General features: G+C 54.1%; 2 protein-coding genes across 2 annotated transcripts; both read right to left on the bottom strand.

Moving 5' to 3' along the window:
* Positions 1-860: 860 nt before the first annotated feature.
* On the bottom strand, positions 861-18,577 carry TCF25 (TCF25 ribosome quality control complex subunit). Its single transcript, XM_031615497.2, has 18 exons — positions 18,371-18,577; positions 17,316-17,483; positions 15,908-15,982; positions 13,726-13,850; positions 12,191-12,256; positions 10,934-11,016; positions 10,251-10,381; positions 8,294-8,393; positions 6,996-7,089; positions 5,849-5,941; positions 5,126-5,231; positions 4,624-4,783; positions 3,552-3,639; positions 2,833-2,991; positions 2,274-2,364; positions 1,881-1,960; positions 1,332-1,404; positions 861-1,101 (listed from the first exon to the last, which is right to left on the bottom strand). Exons 1-18 carry the CDS (start codon positions 18,533-18,535, stop codon positions 940-942), a joined length of 2,019 nt encoding a protein of 672 aa, XP_031471357.2. The 5' UTR covers positions 18,536-18,577; the 3' UTR covers positions 861-939.
* A 571-nt stretch (positions 18,578-19,148) lies between these two features.
* Positions 19,149-25,388, bottom strand: SPIRE2 (spire type actin nucleation factor 2). Its single transcript, XM_031615345.2, has 15 exons — positions 25,129-25,388; positions 22,935-22,972; positions 22,315-22,674; positions 22,144-22,224; positions 21,904-22,068; positions 21,740-21,826; positions 21,520-21,643; positions 21,278-21,447; positions 21,026-21,188; positions 20,668-20,798; positions 20,422-20,556; positions 20,276-20,343; positions 20,114-20,141; positions 19,859-19,974; positions 19,149-19,750 (listed from the first exon to the last, which is right to left on the bottom strand). Exons 1-15 carry the CDS (start codon positions 25,343-25,345, stop codon positions 19,540-19,542), a joined length of 2,094 nt encoding a protein of 697 aa, XP_031471205.1. The 5' UTR covers positions 25,346-25,388; the 3' UTR covers positions 19,149-19,539.
* Positions 25,389-26,129: the final 741 nt, after the last annotated feature.

Raw genomic sequence — 26,129 nt, 5'->3', positions numbered from 1 at the left:
GGACCAGCCCAGGCTGATGGGGAAACGTGAGCAGGAGGAATCCAGCCTAGCAGACATCAGCTTCCCCACCCGGCTCAGTGGTACACGTGGTGAATTTCAGCTTTATCAGCAGGGGTTCGGGGAGCAGAGCTGCAAAACGTTGAGTCTGCAGATCCCAACAGCGTGAGCGTGGATGGGCCTTGGCTCCTGCATGGATGCGGGAGGGCAGAATGGAGCCAGCCCCAGCTGGGGAGCTCAGCTGCAGCACCGGGGGGAGTGGTTGTTCCAGGCAGTGCAGCCTGGCTCAGCATTAGAGCCTCATACACCGTTACACAGCAGAAATGGAAAAGCTTTGTGAGCAGCAGTGATGAGCTAAGGGCTTTATTGCAGCTGACCTCATTCTGGGCGCTGCACCACATTGCACCCTGCTTGAAGGTGGCAAATCAAGGGAAGAGAGAGGAAAGCAAAAAGAAGGGAGGGGTATCCTCTCTGTTTCAAGCACGATCAGAGGCTGCAGCACAACTCGAGCTACTCCCACCCACCAGCCAGCCACCGTGCAGCCCGGTCCATCCCTGCCCCCAGGGAGCAGCCCTGGCACTCACCACCAGGGAGGGGGAAAGGAGCCTTCACCCCAAGGAGGCACAAAGGACAGGAGGAGCACAAGGAAGAGATCTCCAATGATTAAGCACAGGATGGAGCTCAGGAGGGCAGCTGGGGGAATCAGGCAACAAATGCATCTGTAGGGGGCCAGAAGGGGCCTAAGCTGCCGAGGGACAGCTGTTGTAATTAGCTCTCCCATTTTAAGGCAGTGCTCAGCCCCCGCTGCAGCAGCAGCCTCCCCCAGACGCAGCCTCTTCCCCCCCAACGACAGCCAGCCCCTCTGCTTTGTAGGACTTTATTGGAGTGCGGCAGGGGCGGGGTGAGATCACATAGGGTTAAGGGCAGGCGTGAGCTCTCAGCTCAGTCCCAGTCCCCATCGCCTTCAGGATTGTCGTCTCGTGGGGGTTCCTGGAACTGGATGTTGGCCAGCATGTCCCGCATGGCCGCCATGAGCCGGTTCACCCCCTGGTTCAGGTCCTGCCCCGCTCCCGCCTCTTCATCTCCATCGTGCCTGATGTCACCCTGCAACAGAGAGGAGCTGCAGCACCCAGGCTCAGAGCTGGCTGCAGCAGGCAGACACAGACAATGCCACATGCCAAAAAGCATCAGGCTGCTCTGCAACCTGACGTTTACACACTGCATATGCCAAGAGCCACTCCCTTTGCAGAAACACTGTGCAGTAAAAACTTCTGTGTACTGAAAGCAAAAACATGCTCTGATTTGCCAGCAGCTGCTTTGTTGTTGCTACATACCTGCAAGTTAAAATTTGGCAACAGTGATCGGAAGAAAAGAGATAAAGTGCTTTCATTGGATGGATGATTCGTTCTGAAAGACAGAAATCGCACACCACACTTAAAGGGAAGCTTTTACTCAACCTGACTGTGCTTGTTTGGCCAAGACAGGGCAGAGGAGCTGGTGAGAACCACACTGTCTCACAATGCACAGCCCCCTCCATGAGCCACTACCTCTCCCACTACCTCCCTTTGGGAATTCATAGGGATTTCTTATCCAGGTTTCATTTACTACAAACCACATCAGTTAAGAAATAACTCAAGTTCTTCGGCAGCCTTTGCCTCCACAGCTGTGACTAGCTGCTGTCTGACAGCCACCACCAGCCCCAAGCAGAAGCAGCAGGACCAGTCCTGCCTGTATGCTCTGCCTGTCGGCAAGCACCACCAGCCAGGCTGCTCTTCCTCTCGGGTGGAGGAGGACAGCAGCACAGAGCATCTGTGTGCAGCCCTGCCCGAAGCTGAGCTGTCACCAGGAGGAGAGCTGTGCCAGCAGGCACAAGGTGAGGGTACCTTTCTGGTCTCGTGTAGGAGATGATGGAGTCTAAAGGAGGAAGGGGGTCAAACCCCATCACAGGCTGCGATGTCACCTCCTGCAGAGAGGAAGAAGAGAGGGGAGGTGAAGGCTGTGCACCTCCAGGCACAGAGACAGTCGGACCAGCTGGGCAGGCCTTGGTCTTGGAGAAATCATCAGCCACAGCCCAGCCTGCCCACACAACACTGTGTGTTTATCCCGAGGACACCCAGGAAGCTGGGCATACTGGGTAGAAGCTTTGAGGTCATATGGATGTTTCTTTCTGGTAGCTCTGGCCTGAGATGCGTCCAATGTCTGCATGTGTAGCAGGGTCTGGAATGCCACCACGCTGCACACAGCAGTGCTGTCTGTGCCCTATCAGGGCCCCTCACCAGAGGCAGAGCTGCCGTGGCCTCCTTCATCTCTGAGAGGATGACATGCCGGTAGATATTCCTGGGTGCACTCTGGTATCGCATTTTCCTCCTAAAGCAGGGAGGGGGGACAGCAGTTAGCAAGGAGCACACCTCAGTACAACCAGCATCTCATTTCTGCTTCTCTTATGTGCAACCTCAGCTCCATCCCTGGCTCTGCTGTCACTCGCAGTATCAGACAGACCTGGCTGAAGGCAGAGCCAAAGTCACTTGGCAGCTGCTGACCTTCAAATGGAAGAGCAGAACAGCTCAGGGGTGCTGCATAGCTCACTCTCACCAGCCTCCTTACGCTGCAGGTCAGCAGAGCAAACTACCTTTAGTTTAGGACAAAAATTAATGCCACCCTCCTCAACTTCTCAGAGCCTGAAAACGTTTCTAGCTGCTCCGAGCAAACCCCAGCATCGCTGCTGCCCAACAGAGAGCTTCTCCCTTGTCTGAAGAGCCCCCGGCCTGATCTGTCCCTGTTTGTCAGCACTGAGGTCCAGCAACAGAGCTGATCACCTCTGCCTGCTGCACTCACTTGTGCTCAGACTCCTCCACCAGCAGGTCCCTGGCATCCACCATGCGTAAGACCTCGTGGACGTTCGTCTCCAGCCAAGCCATCACAGCTGGGTCCTTCCACAGGGAGTGAGTCCTTCCCACGTAGAGGGACGTCAACTGGTTCAAGGCAGGAGACTGGCTAAGGAGACAGTCGTTATTCAGCGCACTCTCCTCTTGCCTGCAGGTCTCTGTGCTTCCTGGAAATGGCTCGTCGTCTCCACACTGTGCTTCAGTGTGAGAGCACGGAGGCCGGAATCACAGGCTCCCAGCTCTGCTGTTTACATCTACCTTCACCAGTTTTTCTGCCTCTTTCTATTTCTGGGATAGACAGCCATGAGATGAAAGTTACTCTGCCTTTACCTCAGGGAGAGACCGTTCACGTGTTTGGAAGGACCACATGTCAGGGAAACCCAGACTGACAGGAGACAGTCTGCCCTGAAAGCATGCACACATCATTCCAACTACATGCACCAACAGGCTGCAGGATGAACTTCTGACCCAACCACACTAAGGTGAAGCAGGTCTATCAGAGTTATCTGATAGCCTTTATGGGAACCCATTATCAATGCATCTAAGAGCCTCTCAGAAAAGTAAATATTCTCTGCAGCTTTTAAACTCCATTAGCTGCCTGAGCAAGCAAAAGCCCACAGCCAGCAAAATTGAGTCCTTCTCTTCACTGAGAACATCTCCAAGCCTTACCTTATCTGAGCATTCAGCCCAAAAAAGGAATGGGAGGCGACCCTGGCATCAGGCTGCACACTGCAGTGGTCCAACAGCGGCATAAGAACTGCAGGAGAAAGTCATACAGCTCGTGTTCAGCAGAAGTGCCATGGAAGCAGTCAGTCATCACTGCAGCTGCAGAAACAGTCCCATCCCAGGGGCAGCTTTGCAGCTGTGTTTTATGCTCTGGATAAAACACATATGCTGTGTTTTAGCCTCTGGATGACGGAAACAGACCCAGATAAATAAACAAGAACACTCTCTTTTTTCTTTTTTTTTGCCAGTTAAATAAGGTGCAACTTTACGCACTTAGTGTTGCTAGCCTTTGAAATTAAATAAGGGTTTTATGTCAGTCACCATGACTTATGGTAAAAAAGACTGTTTCAACCAACACAAACTAAAGCTCTTTTCAAAAGCTGTTTATTCTGGGCTCTAAAGACACATCCTCCCTGGCATTCTATGCCCCCTCTGGGCTTGGAGGGGCCATGTATCTTCTTTCAGGGACAGCAGGGATAAAAGCAAGAGTGATGGGCAACCAAAGAGAGAACATCTAAAGCACAGCAGTGCCTGGGAGAGAAAGTCAAGAGAGACCCACTGTCTGTTCTAGGCACCCTCAGGGTAAAACGTTTTCCTGCTCTAAGAATTCAGTTCTCACTCTCCAGCTTGCACGCCCATGACTCTCTCAATAAAGGGACATCAGCTGCTCAGAGAGGAGGGTGAGCAACAGGAAGAACAGCTGCTGACCTCTTCCGAACGCCTGGAAGACTCTTGCTGCATGTGCCCAGCTTGGCCCTACCACTCTCTCACTGCCTTTGCCACGGTGCTGGGCAGGATGAACCCCAGCAATGGGTTCTGCCAGTGGGCTGAGCAGCGTCACCCCTCTGAGTCACTGAGGGCTCCCATCACGCATGGACAGAGGCCAACAACATTTGCAACCCATAGGCAAAACGCTGCTCCTGCATTTGACTGCCTGGAATCCAGCATTCGTTCTCACGTATGAAGAAAGTGACAAAGCCTGCGGGGATGGACTTACCGGTGGGGACAGACTTACCGCTTGGGAACATGATCAGTGCGAGCTGGATGAGCCGGGCAGCTCTCTCCCGGGCATGGCTTAACTCCAGCTCCGAGTGCTCCTCCTGCTGGCTCAGGAAAAAATATGCCAGTGGCACCGAGAAGGCAAAATTGGGGAGCTGGGACAAATTCCGGTGACTCTGCAGGATCAGAGGGAGAGAATTACCGAGAAATGATGCTATGCAGTAATCTCAACACAGCTTCCCAGCTACTGGCTTGGTGCCCCCACGTCTGAGTAAGCAATTTTGAGTTTATACAATTGATTGTAGGATACCAGGATTACAAGAGAAACAAACACTGACACGATAGCCTTCGTGGTTGTTCCAATGACCTCCAGCTGACAGCCTGCCCATGAGACAGCCCCCAAAGGGGTAAGGGCTTACAGAACACCCATGCTCTCCATTCCAGCTTGGTGGGGAGAGGCCCAGAGCAAGCTGTCCCCTAGCCCTGCCTTGTTCCTCACAAGGCTGTTGGCAACTCACCTCCCATTCCTGGAACATGCGTGTCAGGAAGGCGTACTCTCTAGCTCGGAGGGACAGAAAATCAATCATCAGCAGCACACACAGGGGGTCATTCTCTGGATCAAGGCTTCAGAGGGAAGCAAGCACAACAAGAATCAAAAAGTAAGCGTTACAAAAGCTGAAGTGCCTGCCCCAATTTCTGAGTCAAATGAGACTTTCCCACTAACACTCAGAGTCATTTCGTAACTGAGCAAGTGGAGATAATGGGGATACAAATGTCCCTGCACAGCTGGGAGGACAGTGCAATGTCTCATCCACACTGTGTCCCTGCAAAGAAGAGACAGGCCCACCACAGCACCAAATGGGAGGAAGGCTGAAGCCACTGTTGTGCAGCAGCTTTGCAGAGACTGCAGGCTCTGTTGTAATTATAAGCCAGGCCCAGAGCTCCATAACAAAAATGTAAGGGACTGTGAGGTCCCATATTATTAAGCCTCCTTCCAAACAACCACCTATCTCTCCAAAGCAGCAGTACAGATAAGAGCACAAGCTCAAAACTAACCTGTGGGACTACATCCTTAAGGAGTGACAAGCCCTCGCTGAGGCTGGGGACAGTATTACAGCTCCATCTGCTCTGTCCAGCCTGGGCAGATGAGGGTTAAGTTTGTTGCTCAAAGCATATTTCCTCATGAGCACCACAGCTCCTGGCTCTGGCTGCAGGGATGGGGGCACAGCAGGGGCACCTACCTCAGAATCAGCTTGCAGAACTCCAGAGCTGTCCGAGGACAGCCCCTCTTCTCCAGGAACATCAGGTGTTTGAACAGAGCCAGGTAGAAAGCCCTGTGTGCAGAGCAGGAACAGGTTTTAGAAGCCTGATTTGAGAGAAGCAGCGTTTCTCATTCAAGAACAGGGACTTAAAATGAACCCAAATCAATCTTTTTTTTTTTTCCTTCTTCAAATTTTGATATCTTCACGAAAGCATTGGGACCATAAACCCATAGTTGATTCTACATCAGATTCCCTTGTGCACAATGTACACACACACACCCCAGAGCTAGCTACTCAGGACAACAGAAACAAGGCAATCTCTGAAGTCTGCATGCTACAGGCTTTGCACGGTCATGCCTCTGCTGCTGTCCCTGCACTGCGTAGGGATGGTGACACAGCACATGAGACATGCATGGGGGGGGAGATGAACATCCAAATTGGGTGAGATACAGATCACAGCACTGAGGTCACGGGCAGCACGGTCTGTCAGCGAGCGGGTGCTGGAAACCTGAGCAATCTCCAGGTAGAGCAATTTGGGAGAGATTACTTAGGTCAGCTGACTGGAAAATTCCCAGAATAAAGTCACCTTCCTCTGCAGCTGCAGAACTATCAATGTTACATAAACAACCAGGCCTTCAGGAGTGCAAGTGCCAGGAACAGTGGCCGAGCAGACAGCACATAAGTGACCAAACACGGGCTTGATCACACCATGAGGAGTTTTAGGACAAAAATAAGTGCTATTTCAGGCTAAGGGGTACTAATTGTACATAAGGGATGCGACAGGGAGGAACAGCTAATGCTCCAATACGAAATCCCCTGGGAAAGAAGACGCTTTGCAGAAAAAGCTTCAGCCTGACTCAGTGCAAGTGACCTGGCAGCACAAGAGCTGCTGGTAGCCTTCTCTCAGGCACGGCCTGCTCCAGCCTCATGAAGGGATGCTGCTGTTGACTGCAGAGAGACAAATTCTTTTCCCGATAGAAAGGGACATTCAAGGTCTCTTGAAGCTGCCAGCACCACAGCATGGATGACGCAACAGGGATGGTGAATCTGGGTCTGTGTGCCCAAAGTAGGCCGTGGGGATGCCACAAGTGCCCTCAGGCTGGTACAGAGGCAGGTGGCTGCCTACCTGTTCTCTGGCCGCCGGTAGTCCAACCTGCAGCTCCCGCTGGTGAGACTGAAGACAGGGTGGAAAGCACACTCCAGGCTGTACAGTGCCCGCTCTGCAGACAGCACAGACACCATCAGGACACACCAGCAGCCCTGCATGGCATGCTAACCCAGCGTTGACAACACGGGGGTCAGCTTGGCCAAGAAGACACTGCTAAGTGAGATGACCCACAGGCGAGGAGATAAGCTTGTTCACACCTCAACAGAGTGCAAAGCAACTTAATGGTCCCAGCAGATAGCAATGCAAACAAATCCCCCTCCTTTCTGCAGGCATTGGATCAAACTATCGTTTTGAAAAGTAACTGTTCTGGAGGGGATCTGGGATTGAGCCTAATACAGCTGCCTCCTCTACAACTGTTTTCACATGTAGAAGCCAAAGATCCAGTCCTCACTTAATCTCTGGCCCCTCCTATCATGCTAAAAAGCACATGTTCCTGTTACCAAACAGCTCATCTCTCTGTAACACAGCAGTCTGAGGGACAGCTATCCCCCAGGATGCCTCCTACTCGCCTGCAATGCTTGAAGAAGCAAAGCCCGACACACAGTGTGTTGGTCACTGTGGCCTGGAGGGTCGTGTACACTCCTCATGGACAGGGTGGGCTTCTCAGACTGTCCCTTATACATAGCATTTGGTAGCTGCTGCATCACTCTCCTCCTGCAAAGGACTTCCTACAGATGACACCACTTCATCATGTCCAGACAATCCTTTCATTCTTTTTAAAGGTGAAAGGTAATGAATGTGCTTTGTCACGGACAAGCATGTCCAGCTCTACTCAAAAGCCTCCAGCAAAAGTTGGAAGTCTGAAAGGCAGCATGAGGCTGAGTGCCCAGGGCCAGAGTCACAAAGAGAGCCAAACCCTTCTTGGGTTTGCTGCTCCTTTGCTGAAAGGAAAACAAAACAAAACCAAAAGCCTTTGATGGCTAATTCATAGCAACTGTTCAGCTGTGACTTCTGGGAAGGACTTGCTAAGTGCTGCATGCACGTGTCTACAGACCTAAATCACAGCAGTGCCTCTTCCTTCCTTCCCCTCCCTCTCCATGCTGTACCTGCAGCAAAAGCCTGCCCCCAGCAGCACAATGCTGTGCTGCCAAGTACTCTGGCTGCTGTTTTCCTTAGTGAGCTTTCATCAACTCCAGCCAGCCACAGAGGGAAGGTTACCTTTGCTGCTCCCTAGCCCACAGAGTGGGTTACACTGCAGGGAATTGCTGCAGCCTCAAACCTCTGCCAGCATATCCACCCCACACCTCCACTCTCACCTACGAGGTCACGGGCCATCTCCTGATCCTCTTGCATCCGGCAGACATCACTGAGCTGCAGAAGGGAGTCCACATGGTATGGGTTCATCTGAAGCAGCAGCTACACAAGAACATGAGCTTGATCAGATGATAGCACCAGTCACCAATCTCTCATGCACTTTGCCTACAAGGCAAACTCTGTGAGACTGGCATGAAGACAAATGCCCTGACACAGCACATTAAAGGAAGGGGTTGTTCTCACCTCTGGGTCTGAATGTGAGGTCACATCCCACTCAGCATCATCCCAGACAACAAAGCTATTCTAGCACAAAGGCCATGCTAGGCCATTAATCATCTCTGCTGTCCTCCAAATAATGCCCAACTCCACTGTGTCCTTTTGGAGGTGGAGGGCCCAGAACTGCACACAGTATTCAGGATAGCAGAAGGCACTATTACATTTTTGTTTCATTCCCTAACCCTTTTTAAAGAAGCCTGAATATTTTATCAGGCTTTTGCTTCTTCTGGGCACCGAGGATATTCTCACACATTTATTACAATCCCAGAATCCAGCTCCTGAATGGACAGGAAGAAAGGATTTCCAGGCTGCTGAATGCAAGCCTAAGTATAATCATACTTTGGAGAACTCTTCATTCACTACTTATATTATAAACGGCCTACAAAGGTTCAGGAAGTTGTACATCTGCAGGGTGGCAGCCAACATTCCCAACTACAGTACAAAGCTTTTGCATTCTAGGCTGACCAGCCCAGTGCCTCTGCCTTGGTGCCTTCTGCATGATGTTTTACCTCTCCTTGCCCTCTTTAAGTTCCTTTCCAGTCCCTCATTTTGGAAGGTGTGGAGCACCTGAGGTCATAGGATAAAGGAAAATGCTTTTATTCCACCAGTACTTGACCAACAAGACTCATTCAATCCATCTGGCAAGAGCAGAAGAGCATTCACTGAGCAGGACTCCCAGGAAAACATGTTTTGCATTTTGCATGCTGAAACCACAGCAGCAAGGCAGATAGAGGCTCTGGCCTGTGACACTGTGGCTGTTACAGGTATACTGGCTGGGGTTCTGAAGCACTTTGAGCATCAGCAAATCCTGGACTGTTAGATTTTCCTGTACAGAAAAACGAGGCTAAAGCTGAAGGGCTATCTTCAAATGCAGTCAGGCCATTCAACAAAGATAAAGACCAAAATGTATAATGGAAAATCTGTCCTGCTCTGCATGGTGTGTGAAAGCGCACCTGAAATGGCTTTAAGATGCTGGATAGAATTTCCTTGCAACTTCCAAGGTGAACCCCTCAGCCTAGTTAGCAAGAAGAAGTGATGAGCTCTAGAGAGCACTGGCTGTGAGCAGAGGGTGGGAAATCAGAAGGAACTACACTTTGGCCTCTTTAAGGGCCTTTTGTCTTTAGGAGACAGTGGCCTCTTTAAGAAATTTCTCTGGGGCATGTTTCCACACTCACGTGGCCAGAGTTTTCAGAGCAAAAATACTTCAGTTATGGTTCAGTAGGGTCCAGAGCAATTTCTCTGTTGCTTATCATTGCAATCTATAAACGTTACCATGCACTTTAATGAGCTCGAACATGCATGAAGAGCTTTCAACAAAAAGACTGTTTTGCTGCAATACCAGGAAAACACTTTTTTTCCAACCATGCAAGAGTTTATAAATAGAATAACTGTTGGTTTAGAGTCCCATTTAAAGATGCATTTGTATAACATTTTTACTTTCCCAGCTGAAGAGTCGAGACAAGGGAGCTTTATTCCTATCCCTTCAGCAAAACAGCCAGTTCCTGAAGGCTCCTCTGCCAGAGGACTACCTGGCATCCTCCAGCAGCACCACGAGGGTGGGCCACCAGGGATTGGGCCTTATTTGCACCAAGTTGGCCCCCTGTCTCATTGACAAGGCAAATGCCGCCTCACAGCACTACAGGTCACCAGTGCTCAGAATGTGAGAGCAATTTCACAACATACCACGATGTTGTTGGGGTCCATGGACTCCACAGCATCCAGGAACTTGAACTGCACTTGCTGGTACTCACGGTGGTGCTCGAATGTGAAGTATTGCACACCCCTCCTGGTCTCCACCAGCTGCATGGCAATACCTAGAGAGTACACAGATGTAGGCACTGCTGATGCCAGCCTGTGAGCACAAGCATCTGAAACTCCTCTGCTTTTTTCTAATATAGAAAGCTTGTAGGCATTGCAGGCTCTACAACCAGATGTGTTTTCAGAAACTCCCACAAGATTTCATTACTGCCCTTCCTTCCACAAGCCAACCTTTGAAACCCACTTGAGAAGCCCAGACAGCTTGCTCTCCCTGTGAATGTTTTCTCATAGTTGTGTAAGACTATTGCAAGAAGGGAAGCATACAACACCTGCTACCTCCAGTAAAGGCGGGGGGGGGGAGGGCAAGTCAAATGCTAAGATACAATGTGAAGAGTCCTCCTTGCTGAAAACAGAAGTATTTTCCATCATTAGCTGATGAGCAGTTCCCCTTTCACACCAGCCAGTGCAGAAGCCAGGGCCCGGCAGCTGATGGAAGCAGCTCCAGTTTCTGTGCATTGAGGCACTAGGAAAGCATGACTGTCAGGAGCAGCCACATGGATGTGGGACCATCAGCCAGAGGCATTCTGAAGCAGCACTGAAAGCCTCACCTGTTTTGCTGTAGCGTGGCCAGGTATTCTTGGGAGCTGTCAGCCATGTGCTGCGGACATACTGGCGCTGCCTTTGCCTTGGCCTGAGGAAATAAACACGACAGGTCACATTTTCCCTGCACTAACAGAATGTAGAGGGCTAAAACGAGCCAGAAAAAGGATGATTCAGGGAAAAGGATCCAATTTATTCCCCAGCTGCAGCCCTACCATGTGGAGCTTTTGCCCAAAGCTTTAACACACTTGCCTTTGAGATACAACATACCTTCACACTCTGGCTCTTCCTTGTGTTACCCATTGCTCTTTGGGCTTGTCAGTGCCTCAAGCATTTCCACTTCAATGGCTTCTTTCCCTTGTTTTTGCTCCTGCCAAGTTCTCAGCTGCCTCTTCAAAAAGCTTCACAGGCCCAATTAAGAGAGCCCCATATCCCTCTGACTCATATCTTCCCAGCAGGGCCTTCAAGTGTTGACTGATTCAGTTTAAGATGTACTCAGAAGTGCAACCAATTTACTGGTTCAGAGCAAGAGGAATTCAGAAATCAAGGCAATTCTAAGGAAGTCGCATCTCCTTAGTCAGGGACTGTTTCTTTTTCCTCAAGTGCTGGATGCCACCTTTTGATTTAATCTCTCCTTGAAAGAGTCTAATTCATCTACAGACCCTCTCACAGGTTTCCCTTTCCACCATCACCATCCTGAGCTTATACCTTTCTTATGTGCACATTTACCAACCAGCCTCTGAAACCAAGGATTTTCTGAATAACATCAATGATAGAGCAATGGATAACTGCATAGAAATCTTACACCTAGGCAGCAGTTGGTACCCTGAGCATATGTGAGCAACTTTATGAGACTACCTGGAAAGTATTCAGGGTCCACCCTAAGGCAGAGACTTCAGAATACTAACAAGAAACCAATGTTGGAATAAGACTAAGAACCTAACAGCCTATGAGTCTGAACAAAAAGATTTTATAAGGGCATTTGACAGTAGATGGGAGAGGGAAAAAAAAAAAAAATCAGCAAAAGAAAAAGGAACTACGAGCTGAAGTCTGAAGAAACCTTACACTTTTGTCACATACAGCCAAAAAACTTTTCTTCTGATCCAAAATCTGACTAGTAAATAAGCAAGACTCCTTGAACATATTGGGGTGCCCTGGGCTCCTGGCAAAGGCATAGCACCAGGGACTCAGTAAGCAGTGCCAAGGCAAGGATGGACGCAGCAACTCAAACTTCAGAAGTGTTTAATATTAAATTTTGGACTAACCTCTGATCACCAAGAACAGCACGAGCCCCGAAGTATCTCTTCAACTCATTCTCTGGATTCAAGTTTCTGAGAATGTTGAAACAAGAAAGAAAAGTTAAACAGACAAAAATCTTGCAATCTTTTCCTTTCTAACAAAGCCAGGCGTATTGTACCATAACCATTCCTGGCCAAACTTCTCAACTGTCCCACACACACCCCATTGGTGCGACACAACACACCAGAAAGAGAACAGTTAATGGTCAGAGCAGGAGCTATCCAAATGCCTGTTCAATCAGGTGCACAGCTCCTTTGTACTCTGCTCCAAAGATGTGAGCTAGAGAATACTTCTGCTGCCCTCTCCAGGGCAGTTGGGGCCCATGCCAGGCATGCTCTCAGGGACAGCCTCAGTTCAGGAAGCATGCTTGGGGTATTTGCACCTGGAAAATATGAGATACCCACTGCTAAGTCTAGTGGTGGTGGACTGCAACCCAGGGCAAGCACCCTAACCACTGTATGAAGGCTGGCAAGGCTTAAAATACATTCTTTTAATACAAAGATCTTACATCAAAGCATGACAACACCTACAGTTTTCTTAATCTAACATTTGGCCCAGAGAAGGGAGGCACATTTAAGGGGGGGTTTCCTCTTTACCATCCAGTGAGAAAAGCTCAAAGAGAAGGAGTGGGAAGGCTGAGATCCAGCACTGCCAACTCACACCCACTCTGACATTATCCACGTTTCAAAGGTTTCTGGATAACGTTCACCTGACCAGAGAAGTCTGAAACATCTTGGCAAGCAAACATCCCTTTTCAAAGGAAAACTAGGTAAACTAGAAAGAAGAGCCCACCAGCCTAGATTGTTTTGATGCAGTGTGTTTGGAGATTTCAAAACCTGATGTGGTAAATTGTTCAGTCCTTCTAGTTTAAATGTTTTTTTTTTTTTCACAAAAGAAAAAGAGCTGCCAGTATCCACACTAACCCAGAGACAGGCTGGACACAGAAGCTGGCTGATCCAGCCTGTGATGTTACAGACGTCCACCAACTGAGAAAGCTATTAGCCTCACACTAGACATGCCCAGCACTTAGTCCACTTCATTGATGGCCAGCTATTGGAAAGGTTAGACGAGTCTAACAAGCATTCCTGGTGAAATTATTTGCTAGCACTGCTTAGCCCTCCTTGAAGGGCAGCATATATTGGTACACTGGCCAGGTTAGTCTGGTTTCAAAGCTCTATTCACTGAAGCACAGAGTCAACCAACAGTTTTCAACACAGAGTCACCAACAGTTTTAGCCTGGAAGGCACCTCTGGAGGTCATCCTGGTCCAGTCATCCACTCAGAGCAGATGGGACAGCAAAGAATTCTCACTGCTGCTAAAAACTGAGCACACCTTTAGGAGCAATAGTTAGAGACGGGGCTGTGTGCAACCACTACCATAACCCCTTTTCACATAAGGTCCTGGATTTATGGCCAGCTTACATATGTAGGCTTCCACCTCCCTTCCTCAGCATACAAATACATCTGTCACACTCAAAGCCAGGAAGGAAAGCGAGCACTACCTGTGCTCTATATAGAGCAGGGGCTTGCTGTCAGCAATTATTCCACTCTGGCTCTCCTGTGATAGTCCATTGGTATCCTCAATCTTCTCCAGCAAGCTGTCGATGTCTTCCAGGTCATCATCTTCCTTAAGACATGCATATGCAAAGACAAGGCAGTAATTATAGGATGAGACATGGAGGTACACAGGTCACCCAGCTGCCTCCAGGTCCTGTGGCTCACCCCAATCTCACCCCACAGACCCCCCCCGCTCACTCTGCTTCAGCCCCACTTTGGGAGCACATATACTCTCTTGTATTGAGGCTTCTTGCTTTCTACTCAGCACCCTGCATTTCCTTCAGGAAGCCCACTCCTCTGCTTCCCATCCGTGTCCAACTGCCCCCAAAAGGCTGGCTGCTCTCCCTCCTTCCTCAAGGCATCACAGGACACTTCTCTTCATACTATCACAAGCCTGAGTTTGTCAATTGAATAAACCCAGTGTGGCAGGCTTGCTGCTGACCTCGTGCTCTGAGCCCAAACCAGCTGGCCACAGTGGTCCTTCCCAGCATAACACAGCTCACAAGTATGTGCATATCTGGTCTCTGGTCTCCCCTCTCCTACAAAGCTGTGCTTTGTCTTGTTTACTTATACGATGACCTAACTTCCTAAAATACCATGAGAAGTTGCGGGGCTGATTTTAATGGTAAAATAAATCAACTCTCACTGTCTGCTTTCCATGGAAACACTGAATTACTGCTATGATCACTGTAACACAAAATTAGACACCAACATGTTTGTAATCCAGTTTTAACACACTGCATGGTCACTTCCCACACTTCTAACAACCAGAAGAACGTATCCAGCAGAACACATTAAACAGCTGTACAATACTTTCACCTCAATTTCCCTCTATTCTGCCCACAGACAGACAGCAAGTGACACATTTCTTATGTGTCACTTCATATCCTCCTCGGGATGCACATGGGCAAAAGGTGGAATTCCATTCGTGACAGATAACATTTTGAGGTTGCCTTTTCCAACTAAATGTACTGTGTGGAGTGAGTACATGAAAAGTTTATATTGTTTTGCATTTCAGTGACAGAACAAAGGTAGCTTTACCTCTAGTTTGCAAATCAAACTGCCTACTTCTGGGGATTAAATCTCCCTAGAGCTTAGGGCTGGCAGATGTCACCCTTCTGCTCGTTACTCTTGGAGCAGGAGAGGAAGCAGGCTTTCTGAGGGGTTTTCTCCCTTGGTGACTGACCCCTGAGCCCCCAAATGCATTCTCAGGGAGGTGGCTGCCAGCCCACACCTACCTGGGGCAGCCCCTCCAGCACCAAAGCATGCTGCAGCCCACTGTGTATTGCCAAGGACGTCTCCCAAATTAAGGCTCTTGGCTTTTAGCAAAAAAGCAAAAAACAACTAGTTCCTCACTTGAACTGTACTTATATTATATACATTACTCTTCTAAATTCAATTTCCTAGACTAGCTCATGCAGTTAAAGTATTCAAGCATAACAGAGTGATAATAAAGAAAGATTCAAGTATAAACATGTGTCTCTGTTTTATCCACAACAAACAGACATGGGATAAAGCTCTTTCTCTTCTTCAGGCACTCTTACTTAAGAGTGGACAATTAAGAGAATGAGAATCACCATCCTCTCATTCCATTCATCACAAGGAGACAGAAGCATATCCTCCTGGAAGGACACTTAGCCACACATGTGCTGATAATGCTCTCAGGATGAGCACACACTTGTCAGCATTTAGCTATACGTTGACAAACAATAGAGAAGGAGCATGGCTGTGCACAGAGAAACAGGCAAAGGTAACATGAATCACTGTCAGCAGAGTGAGCTTTGTAGAGCTCTGCAGAGCTGGAAGAGCTCTCTAAGTAGGGCAAAGACAGTATCATGAAAATGCAAAAACCCTTGGAAGTCCCCTCCTGTGCAGAGCCTCAAAGATGAAAGGAAAAGCTGCTGTGAGGATTTCAGCTCTAAACCACCTGCAGCAGAGCTGTGCTAGTCCCACTGCTTGAAGGACCACAATGTTGTTGCCATTTCATACATTTAAATGACTACAGTGCAAGGAGGAGCACTTTTGCTTCAAAATCTTTTCTGCATCCACCAGTGTCATCACTTTGTCATCCCATCCCAAGGCAGACATCAGCACAGCCACCAACCCTCAGAACAAACACACACGTACCAGAGCCTCGCCTGCTGAAGTTTTCTTTGTTTTCCTTTTCTTTTTTTTCTTTCGTGGCTTGTTACTCAACACAGGCTGCAAAAATAAATGAAACAGCTGTCAGAGCAAACCCAAACACTGCTGGAAAAGAACGTTCCATAGAGGAGAAGAATATTTTCCACAGGGATCAGCATACCAGAAGGTCCCCTGAATGAAACCAATATTCATCTTTACAATATTCATCTTGTCAGCAAATGAAACTTGAGATGCAAAAAGAAAATAGAAGAAAGCACCAAAGGTTTGCAAATGTGAGGGTTGAATCTCAGCTTACTTTCACTTCTATGCTTGAGATCATAAAATCAGGCAAGAAACAGTTTAGACATGCCAGGGTTTGGAAGAAACGTTTCATCTCTGTATTACTTCCTAGAACAAACTTTATTTCTGTGTTTCCAGTGAGCATGACAGTTTCATCAGTCACAGCAATTAACAGAAACCAACAGCTGTCTGAGAGCACCATGTGATACATACTCATCTTGCTGCAGATGCAGCTGCTTCAGCTCACGATGCTGCAAAGTATTTCCCAACCCAAGATGCGTGCTGCTGTCTGTGCAGGTGCTTCCCCAGGGCATACAGAACTAACTACACTTTTCCAGGATCACCAGCTCTCCACAGTACTACATATGAATAACAGAGTGCCAAGAACAGCTCCACAACTCCCAAGCAGCTTTCAGAGCCAGGAACCCAGCTCCAATCTGGTTCTACACATGCTGACAGCACCCATGTTTCTACCCAGGAAATCCACAGAGCAGCAGCAGGTGTGTTCTGCAGTGTTTACACAGCAAATTTGGGGTCAGGTCCACATCTGAGCCACTGCTCACATGGGGTCTGGCTGAGCAAAGCTCACCCTGCGTATGTGAAGCATTCCCAAGCACACACAGAGGGCAGCCCCTCCTCCTCCAGCCACACTGCCACCATACCAAATACTGCGTTCTACTGGATGAAGCCAAGGGGCTAATTCCATTCACTGCTCCTACCCTCACCTCCAATATTGTATGGGCTAGATTTGCAGTGTCCAGCTGTTAATTAAAAAGCCTGTTTCTTCACATACTTTTGCAACTGTCATGTCAAGGAGATGTTTTCAAACTGAAACAGACAAGAGAAGGGACTCTAACAGAAAATGACAACAACAAACAAAACAGGAAAGAAGCAAGTCCAATCTTCAGTTTATATTGTTGGGAGCATTTACACCATTCACTCCACAACAAATGCTTGCTGAGCACTGATCCAGCAGCCCAGCCTATCTACAGCACAGCGCTGTATTAATTGTGCAATGAACGGAGCAGAGAAGCAGCCTCTTTTTCTGAATCACTTTCTCTCTGTGCCTTGCATGGCAGCAGCTGTCACTACCAGGCAGCTGCATCTGTGTTACCGTTTGGTCTGGCTGGTCTGCCCCTTTCCCATCTCTCTGCCCATTGTGTTCTGCCTCTTCAGGTGTAGGCTCTTCATTGCTCCCCTCTGCAACATTGTGCTCTTTGAGCCTGGCATCCGCTTGCTCCTCTTTGGATGACAGGTCATCCTCCAGTTCTTCACTGGTGATCTGTGCAAACAAAAGAACAAGTTGCAGCAGCAGGTACACGGCTGCATCATGCCCTCTCCTACAGCCACGACGACAGGGTTGTGCAACCTTGTTCTATTCACACCTGCAAATGATAGAGAAAAGTGCTGCAGAAGCAGGGCAGGGCTCAGCTTCTCAGTTGCTTTCTCCAGAACACGGGCTGGGGGCGATTGCTCATTGAAAGCATGGTCTTTGGTGGGCACCGGGGTGTTTTTGCATTTGCTTACTAGTTGCAGACCCACGACTACACATCTGCCATGACACAGCGAGCTCAAATCACACAGCTCTATCTGGATTCCGCTCTTCCTTGGGAAGAGTCTTTACAACCAACCTTGTCCACAGCCTCACGGTTAAGATGGGAACAGCTGAGGCTGGCCAAGGGGCCCAGAGATGAGTGGCTGGGATCTGTCCCTCCAGAGACCCACGTGTGCCATCAGTGCCCATTTGATCCCAGACCACCAGCACCAGGAACACGTACGCTGGGAAGGCAGCAACAATAATTCTGCCAACAGCACCAGAACAGTCAAACCCCCCAACAACCAGAACCAGCTCTGACAACACATCCAGCCCCCGCTCTGCGATGCCCTGTGTCTCCTACACCGACATCCCGGCCACCCTCGGCTGCCACGCAGCCCCACGCAGCCCCACGCACCGCTCCGCGCACCCTGCTGGCTCCGTCCCTCGCCAGCTTTCCCTCCCCATTCAGTCCCAGGTGCCCCCACACCGCCCTACACCCCTCCTCCAGCTCCTGTGCCCACACTTATCCTTCCCTTCGGCCCTCCCTGCCACCGCAGGCCCCAACTCCACCACTGACCCTCCACACCCCCCCATCACCACCCCCACACCCCCCAGGCCCCGCCGCCCCTCACCAGCTCGAAGCGGTTGCTGACGCCGGGACGACCCCTGGCTTTGACAGCTGCCTGCGGCCACTCCCCGCCTTTCTCGGGACCGGAGGCCAGGCCCAACTCTCCCAGGCCCGGTTCCTCCTGGCCCCGCTGCTCGCCCCGCAGCCTCCGCAGGGCCCTCCGCGACATGGAGCCCCGCGCCGCACTGCGCCTGCGCGACCCGCCTCTCCTCCCCCCTCCTGCGCCATCTGATCCACGCACCGCGCCTGCGCGCGAGGCTCCAGCACGCATGCGCAACTTTGATGCCCGTCCCCTCGCACGGCGCTACGTAAGACGGCGGGGCACGCAGGCGCGGTACGCGCTGTGCAGAACTTATTTCGCGCCCCCGCACTGTCGCTGCATGAAATATGTCTCGGGGAGGGAGCGTGGGGATGTGCGCTTTCCCACGGTCCCCGCGCGGGGTCACGGCGGGACATAACCCGGAGGTGGGGGGTGCACGTCGGGACACGGGGGCAGCTCGGGGGCCGTGAGTGGCTGGGTGGGCGTGGGGACGGTTGGTGGGGGGTTTTCCCACGGTGCCAGTGGGGCACAGCCTGAGATGGGGTGGCGAGCATCGCCGGGGCACCCCCGTTTCTGCAGTATTACAGGGGGGTGCAGCAGTGGGTGGGACCGCAGCAGTGCGATGCGGGGCCCGGCAGACAGCCCACCACGGGGTCACTTGGGGGTATCTCCTATGTCCCCAAGCACCCTCCTGCCCCAACCCTGTGCCCGACTCCATCCAGCGCAGGAACAGCCCCGGGAGGGCAGCCCAGAATGGTTTATTGGCAGGGGGTCATTATGTACAGTGTGACTGTGGCACCCACGGGATCGTGACATCAGCATGGGGCCGTGCCACCTGCGGGGCCGTGCCACCAACACGGGCGATAAGGCGTCCCAGTCCCTGCGGGGCTTGGCACAGAAATGGGACCGAGAGGATGGGGGGCAAAGAGTGCCCCAGAGAGACCCCCTCCCTGTCCCCGGGGCCGTGCCAGCGCCCCATCAGCAGTGGAGACAGGAGGGCGTCATGGGGTTGTGGGCTGGGAGCCGCGGAGCTTCGCATCCCCTGGTCCATAATGTCCGTAATATAAATATAGAGGCTGTATGTATACATCCTATGTATATATGTACATCTGGGTACGGTGGGCGCCGGGCCCTCACTCGTGCCAGGAGCTGCAGCGCAGGGAGCGCGGGGCGGCGGGGCGGCGGGGGGCGGCGTTGAGGACGGCCACACTGCGGCGACTGGAGCAGATAACGTCGGCCACGAAGCCGGTGCAGTCACTGCAGACGTCGCGGAGCACGGAGCCCTGAGCGTAGATGTGGGGGAACTCCTCCTCCACCCGACGCCAGCCTGGACCTGGCAGCGAGCTGCGGGTGCAGTGCGTGCCATCAGCCCTGGCGCGGGGAGGAGGAGGAGGAGAAGGGTGGGAGGAAGGCATTTGAGGATGCGGGACCCTTGTAGGGTGCTGGACTCACTGGAAGGTTTCCCTCTTGCGCAGTGGCAGAGCTTTGGCCAGCAGTGAGCCTGGGAGGCTCTCGAAGCCCAGTGCGTAGACAGGGATGTGAGCCAGCTTCTTGGAAGGCATCTTCATCTGTCGGGGCAGTGGGCATCAGGGGCAGCACCCGGGGGTGTCCCCTTCACCCCAGGTCCATGCGGGATCAGCACAGCCCAGATGGTCAGACAGGGACTGGGATTGGGATTGGTGACAGTGACCTGAGCAGGTCCCTTACCTTCAGGCTGCAGGAGGAGCAGACAGACCTGGGGGTATGGGGAGAAGCAGGTGAGCAGGGCCACCACCAAGGCACCCTCCCACCAGCCCCAGCACCATGGCATGGCACAGTGCAGCACAGCACAGCACGACACAGCATGGCACGGCACGGCACAGTGCTCACCGCTTGCAGAAGAGGCAGGCTGCAGGCCAGGAGAAGAGGGGAAATTTGGCGCGGCAGCAGCAGCAGACCTGTGGGCACAGGCAGGTGAGCACCAGATGCAAGTGGCATGGGGGCAGCTCAGCAACCCCCCCAATCCCAGTCCCCACCTTGCCCTTCTTCAGGCTGTTGTAGAGCTCCTTGCTCTGTAGGAACTTCTCCATCTCGGCCTTGACCAGCACCCTACGCACATTGATCATCTCCTCCACCGTGAGGGCCAGGCTCTCCACGGGGTGGCTGAACTCCTGGGGGAGACAGGAGCCATCATCCCCACATGTGGCATGACCCGACCCCACAAATCCTGCATCGTGAACCCTCACACTGGGCCATGCCCGCAGCTCCAGTCTCGCACTCACCAGCCAGAGGTGCTTGGAGCTGCTGCTGGGCGCAGTGCTGGAGCCGTCCTCTGGCCTCTCCTCCACGGAGCCCAGGGCAGCGCGGGGCGCAGAGCCGTACGGCACTGGGTGGTAGCTGGCAGGGACAGAGCCTGCATGGTGGGACACCAGGAGGACACAGTGAGGACATGCTACCACACACAACTCCTCCAGCAAGTGTTGGCTGGAGGGCATGGCAAAGTGACCCTTGGTGACATGGGGACAGGGATGTCACAGGGTGTGTGGGACATGGGGTGGGCTGTGCTGAGGGCATGGACACTGACTGTTCATAGGATGGGGATCCCAACGCAGGACTGGGCTTGGGGCAGCACAGGAGTACCTGATCGGGGCCGGGGCTCGGGATCCAGAGACTCCAGCACATTGGGTGTTGCGTGGCCACCACCAAGCTCACTCTGGAACTGGGCTAGGTCCTGCTCCGAGAAGGAGCGGTCCCGCTTCATGGGCAGCCCTGAGACAGACTCTGTGCTTGGTGAGTCCTCCTCCTGCAAGGCCACAGGGACAGCGTCACCCAGTGACCCCCGCACTCCTCTCCTGTGCCCCCCTAGCATCCCCACTGCAGCTCCTTTCTCACCTCGGAGATGCTCATCTCCTCCATCTCTGCCAGTGTGGGTGCCTTGAGCAGGACGCGGGGCCGTGGCCTTGCTGGCACTGTGCTGGCCTCGGGCATAGAGAGATCGATGCAGGAGCTGGAGGTGAGGTGGCTGGAGCAGGCGTGCGGGATGCAGGGCAGCGAGCTGTACCCTGGGAAGGGGATGGGGTTTAGCACTGGGTCCTGCCATGACACCCACGGTGCAGAGGAGGCGATGCCAGTACCTTTCTGACCCCGGTATGACGTCTCCACGGGCCGGAGCTTCCTCTCCTGCTTGATCTCCTCCAAGATCTTCTCATGCAATGTCCTCTGCTTCTGGGGCAGTGGCCGTAGCCGCCGCTCTGATGCCTGCAGGACACAGAGCCGGGATGCTGCAGCTCAGGGCTCACAGTGAGCCCAGCCCAGGAGCTGCAGCCATGGGGATCCTGAGGGGTCAGCACCCACCTGCTTGAGTGGGGGCCGAGAGCGGATGAAGTCCAGGATGAGCTCGTGGGCATCCTTCTTCACTCGTGGTGGGATGTCCCCGTCCACCTGGTAGAGAACAGTGACAGCACCAGTGCCAGTTGACGGCAGCACATCCCAGTGTGGGGACACCTGTCTGTGCTCACCATGACCTTGCGCAGCTTGTAGTTGCGTGCACGGATGTCCTGCATGAGCATCTCGAAGGGGGTCAGCTGGTACTCGGTGGGCAGTGGGTTGAACTGCTTCTCCTGCACCTTCTTCAGCTTGACGCCGTGCCGCAGCTCCCGCATCAGCTGCACCCACAGCCGGGCCTGCCGGGGGTGTGGGGTCAGCACCAGCCCTCCCGCAGCCCCATCCCCCTGCATGGCCGCACCGTGCTGCCGTACCCAGTCCGTGTTGCGCAGGCTGCCCAGCTCTGCTGCCGGCCTCTCCTCTGCCTCCTCATCCTCCTTCAGCTTCTGCAGCATCTGTGATGGCACGGGGACACCGTTATCCCACTGCGGTCATTGCAGCAGTTTAGGATCCCAAGAATCTCCCCACACGGGCAAGCTTCTCACCTCCTTGGCATCGCGGATCTTGGCCAGGAAAGCTTTGAGCTCCACAGTTTCAGCAAAGAGCGCCCGGCACACGGCCTGGTAATGAGCCTGGGCTTCATTGGGATCAGCAAGGCGTGCAGCGCAGCACCGCATGGCCTGCCCAAAGGTGCGCACAGCTCGCAGTGGCCCCTCGCCACTCTCCTCCTCCTCATCCTGCCCCCCATAGCCCTCATCAGCCGTGCCACAGCCACTGTCCTCTGAGTCACTGTTGGTCATCAGGTCGATGAGCTGCTCCAGCTGTGGGCTCAGCTCCCGCTCCTCATTCTCATCCAGCCCCCAGTCCAGCGCCCGGTAAATGGCAAAACCCAAGGACTGCACCATCTGCAAGGAAACGGCATTGCTGTGCCACCAAAAGCCTTGACACTGCCCGTGCCACATCTGTGTGCAGAGCCCCATCCATTGAGTCTGGGCCTCACCACCCAGAGCACACCAGGACCCCATTGCGTCAGGGCAAGGGGAGCAGGAGGAGATGCACAAGGGAACACATAGCCATGCCGTGGTGCCATGACACTGCCTGCCCAGGGACCCCCATGATGTGCAGCCAGCAGGCATCCAGCTCAGAGATGTGGGTCCCCACATACCTGTGCTTCCGCAGCGGGTGTCAGCAGCAGAGGCAGCTCTAGGGGAGAGAAAGGTACAGTCACTGAGGCCCCAAGACTGGGAGTCAGCCTTACCTCACTTTGTGCCCCCAACCCTGGGACTGCTGCACCCGAGGCAGGACTCCCACTCCCAGCTGGTCTCATCCTGAGCTGGCACAGCCCTGTGTTGTTTGCAGGGACCAACAGAGCACAGCCCTGCATCTGGTGCAGTGACAGGCAGCACTCAGCTGACGGTGCTACTGATGCTCCTTTCACTGCAGAGGTGGCACAGCTGGAGCACTGTGAACACACACAAGCACCATGCACACATAACCACCATGCACACACACAGCACCACACCAATACATACAAGCACCAAGCACACACACACACACACACACATGCAAAGCTCAGGCCAAAAGCTCTCAGGCAGCTCAGCCCCTTCTCTGGGAGCACTGCAGCCATAGGATGAGGAACAACTGTGTCTTTTGCATGGGACCCAAGGGAAGTGCCCAGGTGCCCCTTGCTTCACTTTGCCCAGCAGCAGCTGCAGAGCAGAGCACTGCCCTGGGCCCAGGAGAGTGCAGGCCATTACCCCACATCCATCATCCTCGCATCCATTACACGCTGTGCCCATCACCCCACCATTTAGCTAATCAATGCAGCAGCCCATAGCAGGGACAGCTGAGGCTGTGTGCTGGTTGCAGTCAGGAGCCCAACCCGGGACCCACTGAGCAGGATGAGGCCGGATGAGGACTGCAGCCCCTTCCCAGTGTTTACAGAAGCCTGTGTCCCTGCAGCCATGTCAATCCCTGAGCCCTGCAGGCAGCCCAGGGGGATGGCATCGGCATCACATCCCATATGGTGGTGGAGCAGCCAGCAGATCCGGCTGGGAGGAGGAAGCAGAAAAGCTTTTCCTGGATGCAAACCAGGGACGGAGGAGCACCCATGGCTGCAACAGGACAGGATGCACCAGGAACAGCAGTGCCTGCAGCCAAATGAGGCCATGGTGCTGGTGGCTGTGCAGCACTCACCTGCTGGCTGCTCCCTTCAGGGCGGGAGATGCTGTGGGATGGGGACATGGAGTATGCCCACTGTGGGTTCACCCCGTGCCACTGCAAAGCTGTGTGCTGGTACTGGTACTGATGGGACCCATGCTATACCCATGGCTGTGCCATGAGCTACCCACAGCTCCCAAGCGCTGCAGTAGCAAAGAGCCTGGATACATCCCCATGCCCTGCTCCCAGGAGCATCCCTGCAGCCAGCAGCAAGGACACACAGCCACGCCGCAGCACCCTGCTCGCTGCCAGCCGTGGGGACGCGCAGCAATGCCGCAGCCTCGCTGGGCAGTCGGAGAAACCGCAGCGTCCTCTCTCGGCCCGAGCACCCCGAGCCATTTTGGGGCACGCAGGAGCCGGCGGGCACCGGTCGGGGCTGTCCCCACGCGGGGCGAGGCGTGGGCTGAGCTCTGTCATTAGGCTCAGGCTGCTCATTGCTGCTGGCACCCGGCCGTGCCTAATTACAGACCATAAACACAGCGGGCTCTGCCCGGCAGCACCGCCCGCTCGCACGGAAGGCACGGCCGAGAGTGCAAAGGTCGGGGTCGGGGCTGCCCCGCGATGCCCCCTGAGGGAGGGGGGTGCGGGGTCTGTGCCCGTGGGTGCGGGTGAGCTGCGCGCGTCGCTGCATGCCGCTGTGTGTCCCCGTGCGTCCGTCCGTCCGTCCCCGCCTGTCCTGCGTGGCTCCGCCGCCCCCAGCCCCACGCACACTCCCGCCCGACTCCATCCTCGCGGTCCCGCAGTGCCGGTCCCATCGCTGCCACCACCTCCGGTCCCCCCCGCTGCCAGTCCCGCCTTCCAGTCCCGCCTTCCCGCCCCCCCGCTGCCGCTGCCCGCATTGCCGACCCCACACCGACGCCCACGGCCCTCCCGTCCTTTTTCTCTCCGGTATCGACTCTCTCTATCCCTCCTCCAGTTCCCGTCCTTCCTTCCCGGTGCCGATGCCCTCCACCCGTACCCCCAGCGCCGCTGCGGCGTCGGTAACCCCGGCAGCGCCGGTGGGCAGCGCGGTGCAGCACTCCCCGCAGGTGCCGGCACCCACTGAGCCGGTAACCCCGTATTCCCGGCGCCGGTACACCCCCCACCGGTGGCGGTACCCCCCGGTGCCGGCCCCGCCCCTCCCTCTCCGAGCTGCTTACCGGGCGGCGGGGGTGGAAGCGCTACGCTGCCGTCGCCGCGGAGGCGGATGTCGGCGGTGCGGAGCGGAGCGGCGGAGGGGGCGGCGGCGGCGGCGGCGGCACGGCAGCCCTGAAAGCAGAGCGCCCACGCCTGCTCCTCGTTCAGCGGCTGCTCGTAGCACTTCAGCACCTCCTCCAGGGACAGCTCCCGCGGGCCCCCGCCGCCCGCCCGCGCCATCGCCCCATCCCCGCGCACCGCCGCCGCCGACCTCCGCCGCGGCCGCCGCACGGGCGGGCGGGGCGGGAGGGGCGGAGGGACGGCTCCGCTCGGCTCCGCTCGGCTCGGCAAGGCTCGGCACGCCCCGCCCCGGCACCGCCCGCTCCGCCTCCCGCCGCCACCGGGGGCGCACGGTGGGTGCGGAGTGGCGCGGCGCGGGGCGGGTGGGTTCGGTTCGGCGCTGTAAGGCTCCGTTTGGCACGGCGCGGCACGGCTCGGTACGACACGGCTCTGCACGGCTCGACTTGGAAGGGAATGCGCGGGCTGGCGGGATGCAGGCACGGAGCGCGGCGTGGGGGACGTCGGGCTGGGTGCGGGGTGCGTGGTGCGGTGCTCAGTGCAAGGCATACAGCTGCGTGCAGGGTGCAGGACACGACGGGGTGCAGGCTGAGGGGTGTAGGGTGTGTGACATGTGGCACGGCTCCTGTCACCTGCACCGCTCAGCCCCTGCCCGGAGGCGTAGGAATCTATCGGCTCCCGGGGCTAACCCGCCTAAGGAAGCGCCGTGAGCCAGGTGAACGGTCACAAGGACGCAGCAGCTCTGGTGGCTCTCAGAGCCAGGAAGGCTGGAGGCCATCCCTGCGGACTCACGAGTGCTGTGAGCAAGGTGTTCTCCCACATCCATCTCTGTGTCTGCAGCACCTGGCCCTGTGCATTCCCACATCACCCGTGGCGAAGGAGCTGAGACCTTGCCGCTGGTGTGTGGGATTGGGGCCAGCAGAAAGCACCAAGATGGGGCATTTCA

Source organism: Phasianus colchicus, chromosome 13, assembly GCF_987193195.1.
Source record: "Phasianus colchicus chromosome 13, bPhaCol1.hap1.1, whole genome shotgun sequence".
NCBI classification, from domain to species: domain Eukaryota; kingdom Metazoa; phylum Chordata; class Aves; order Galliformes; family Phasianidae; genus Phasianus; species Phasianus colchicus.
The sequence above is the reverse complement of the archived record's forward strand: the minus strand, read 5'-3'. Positions and strand labels throughout refer to the sequence as shown.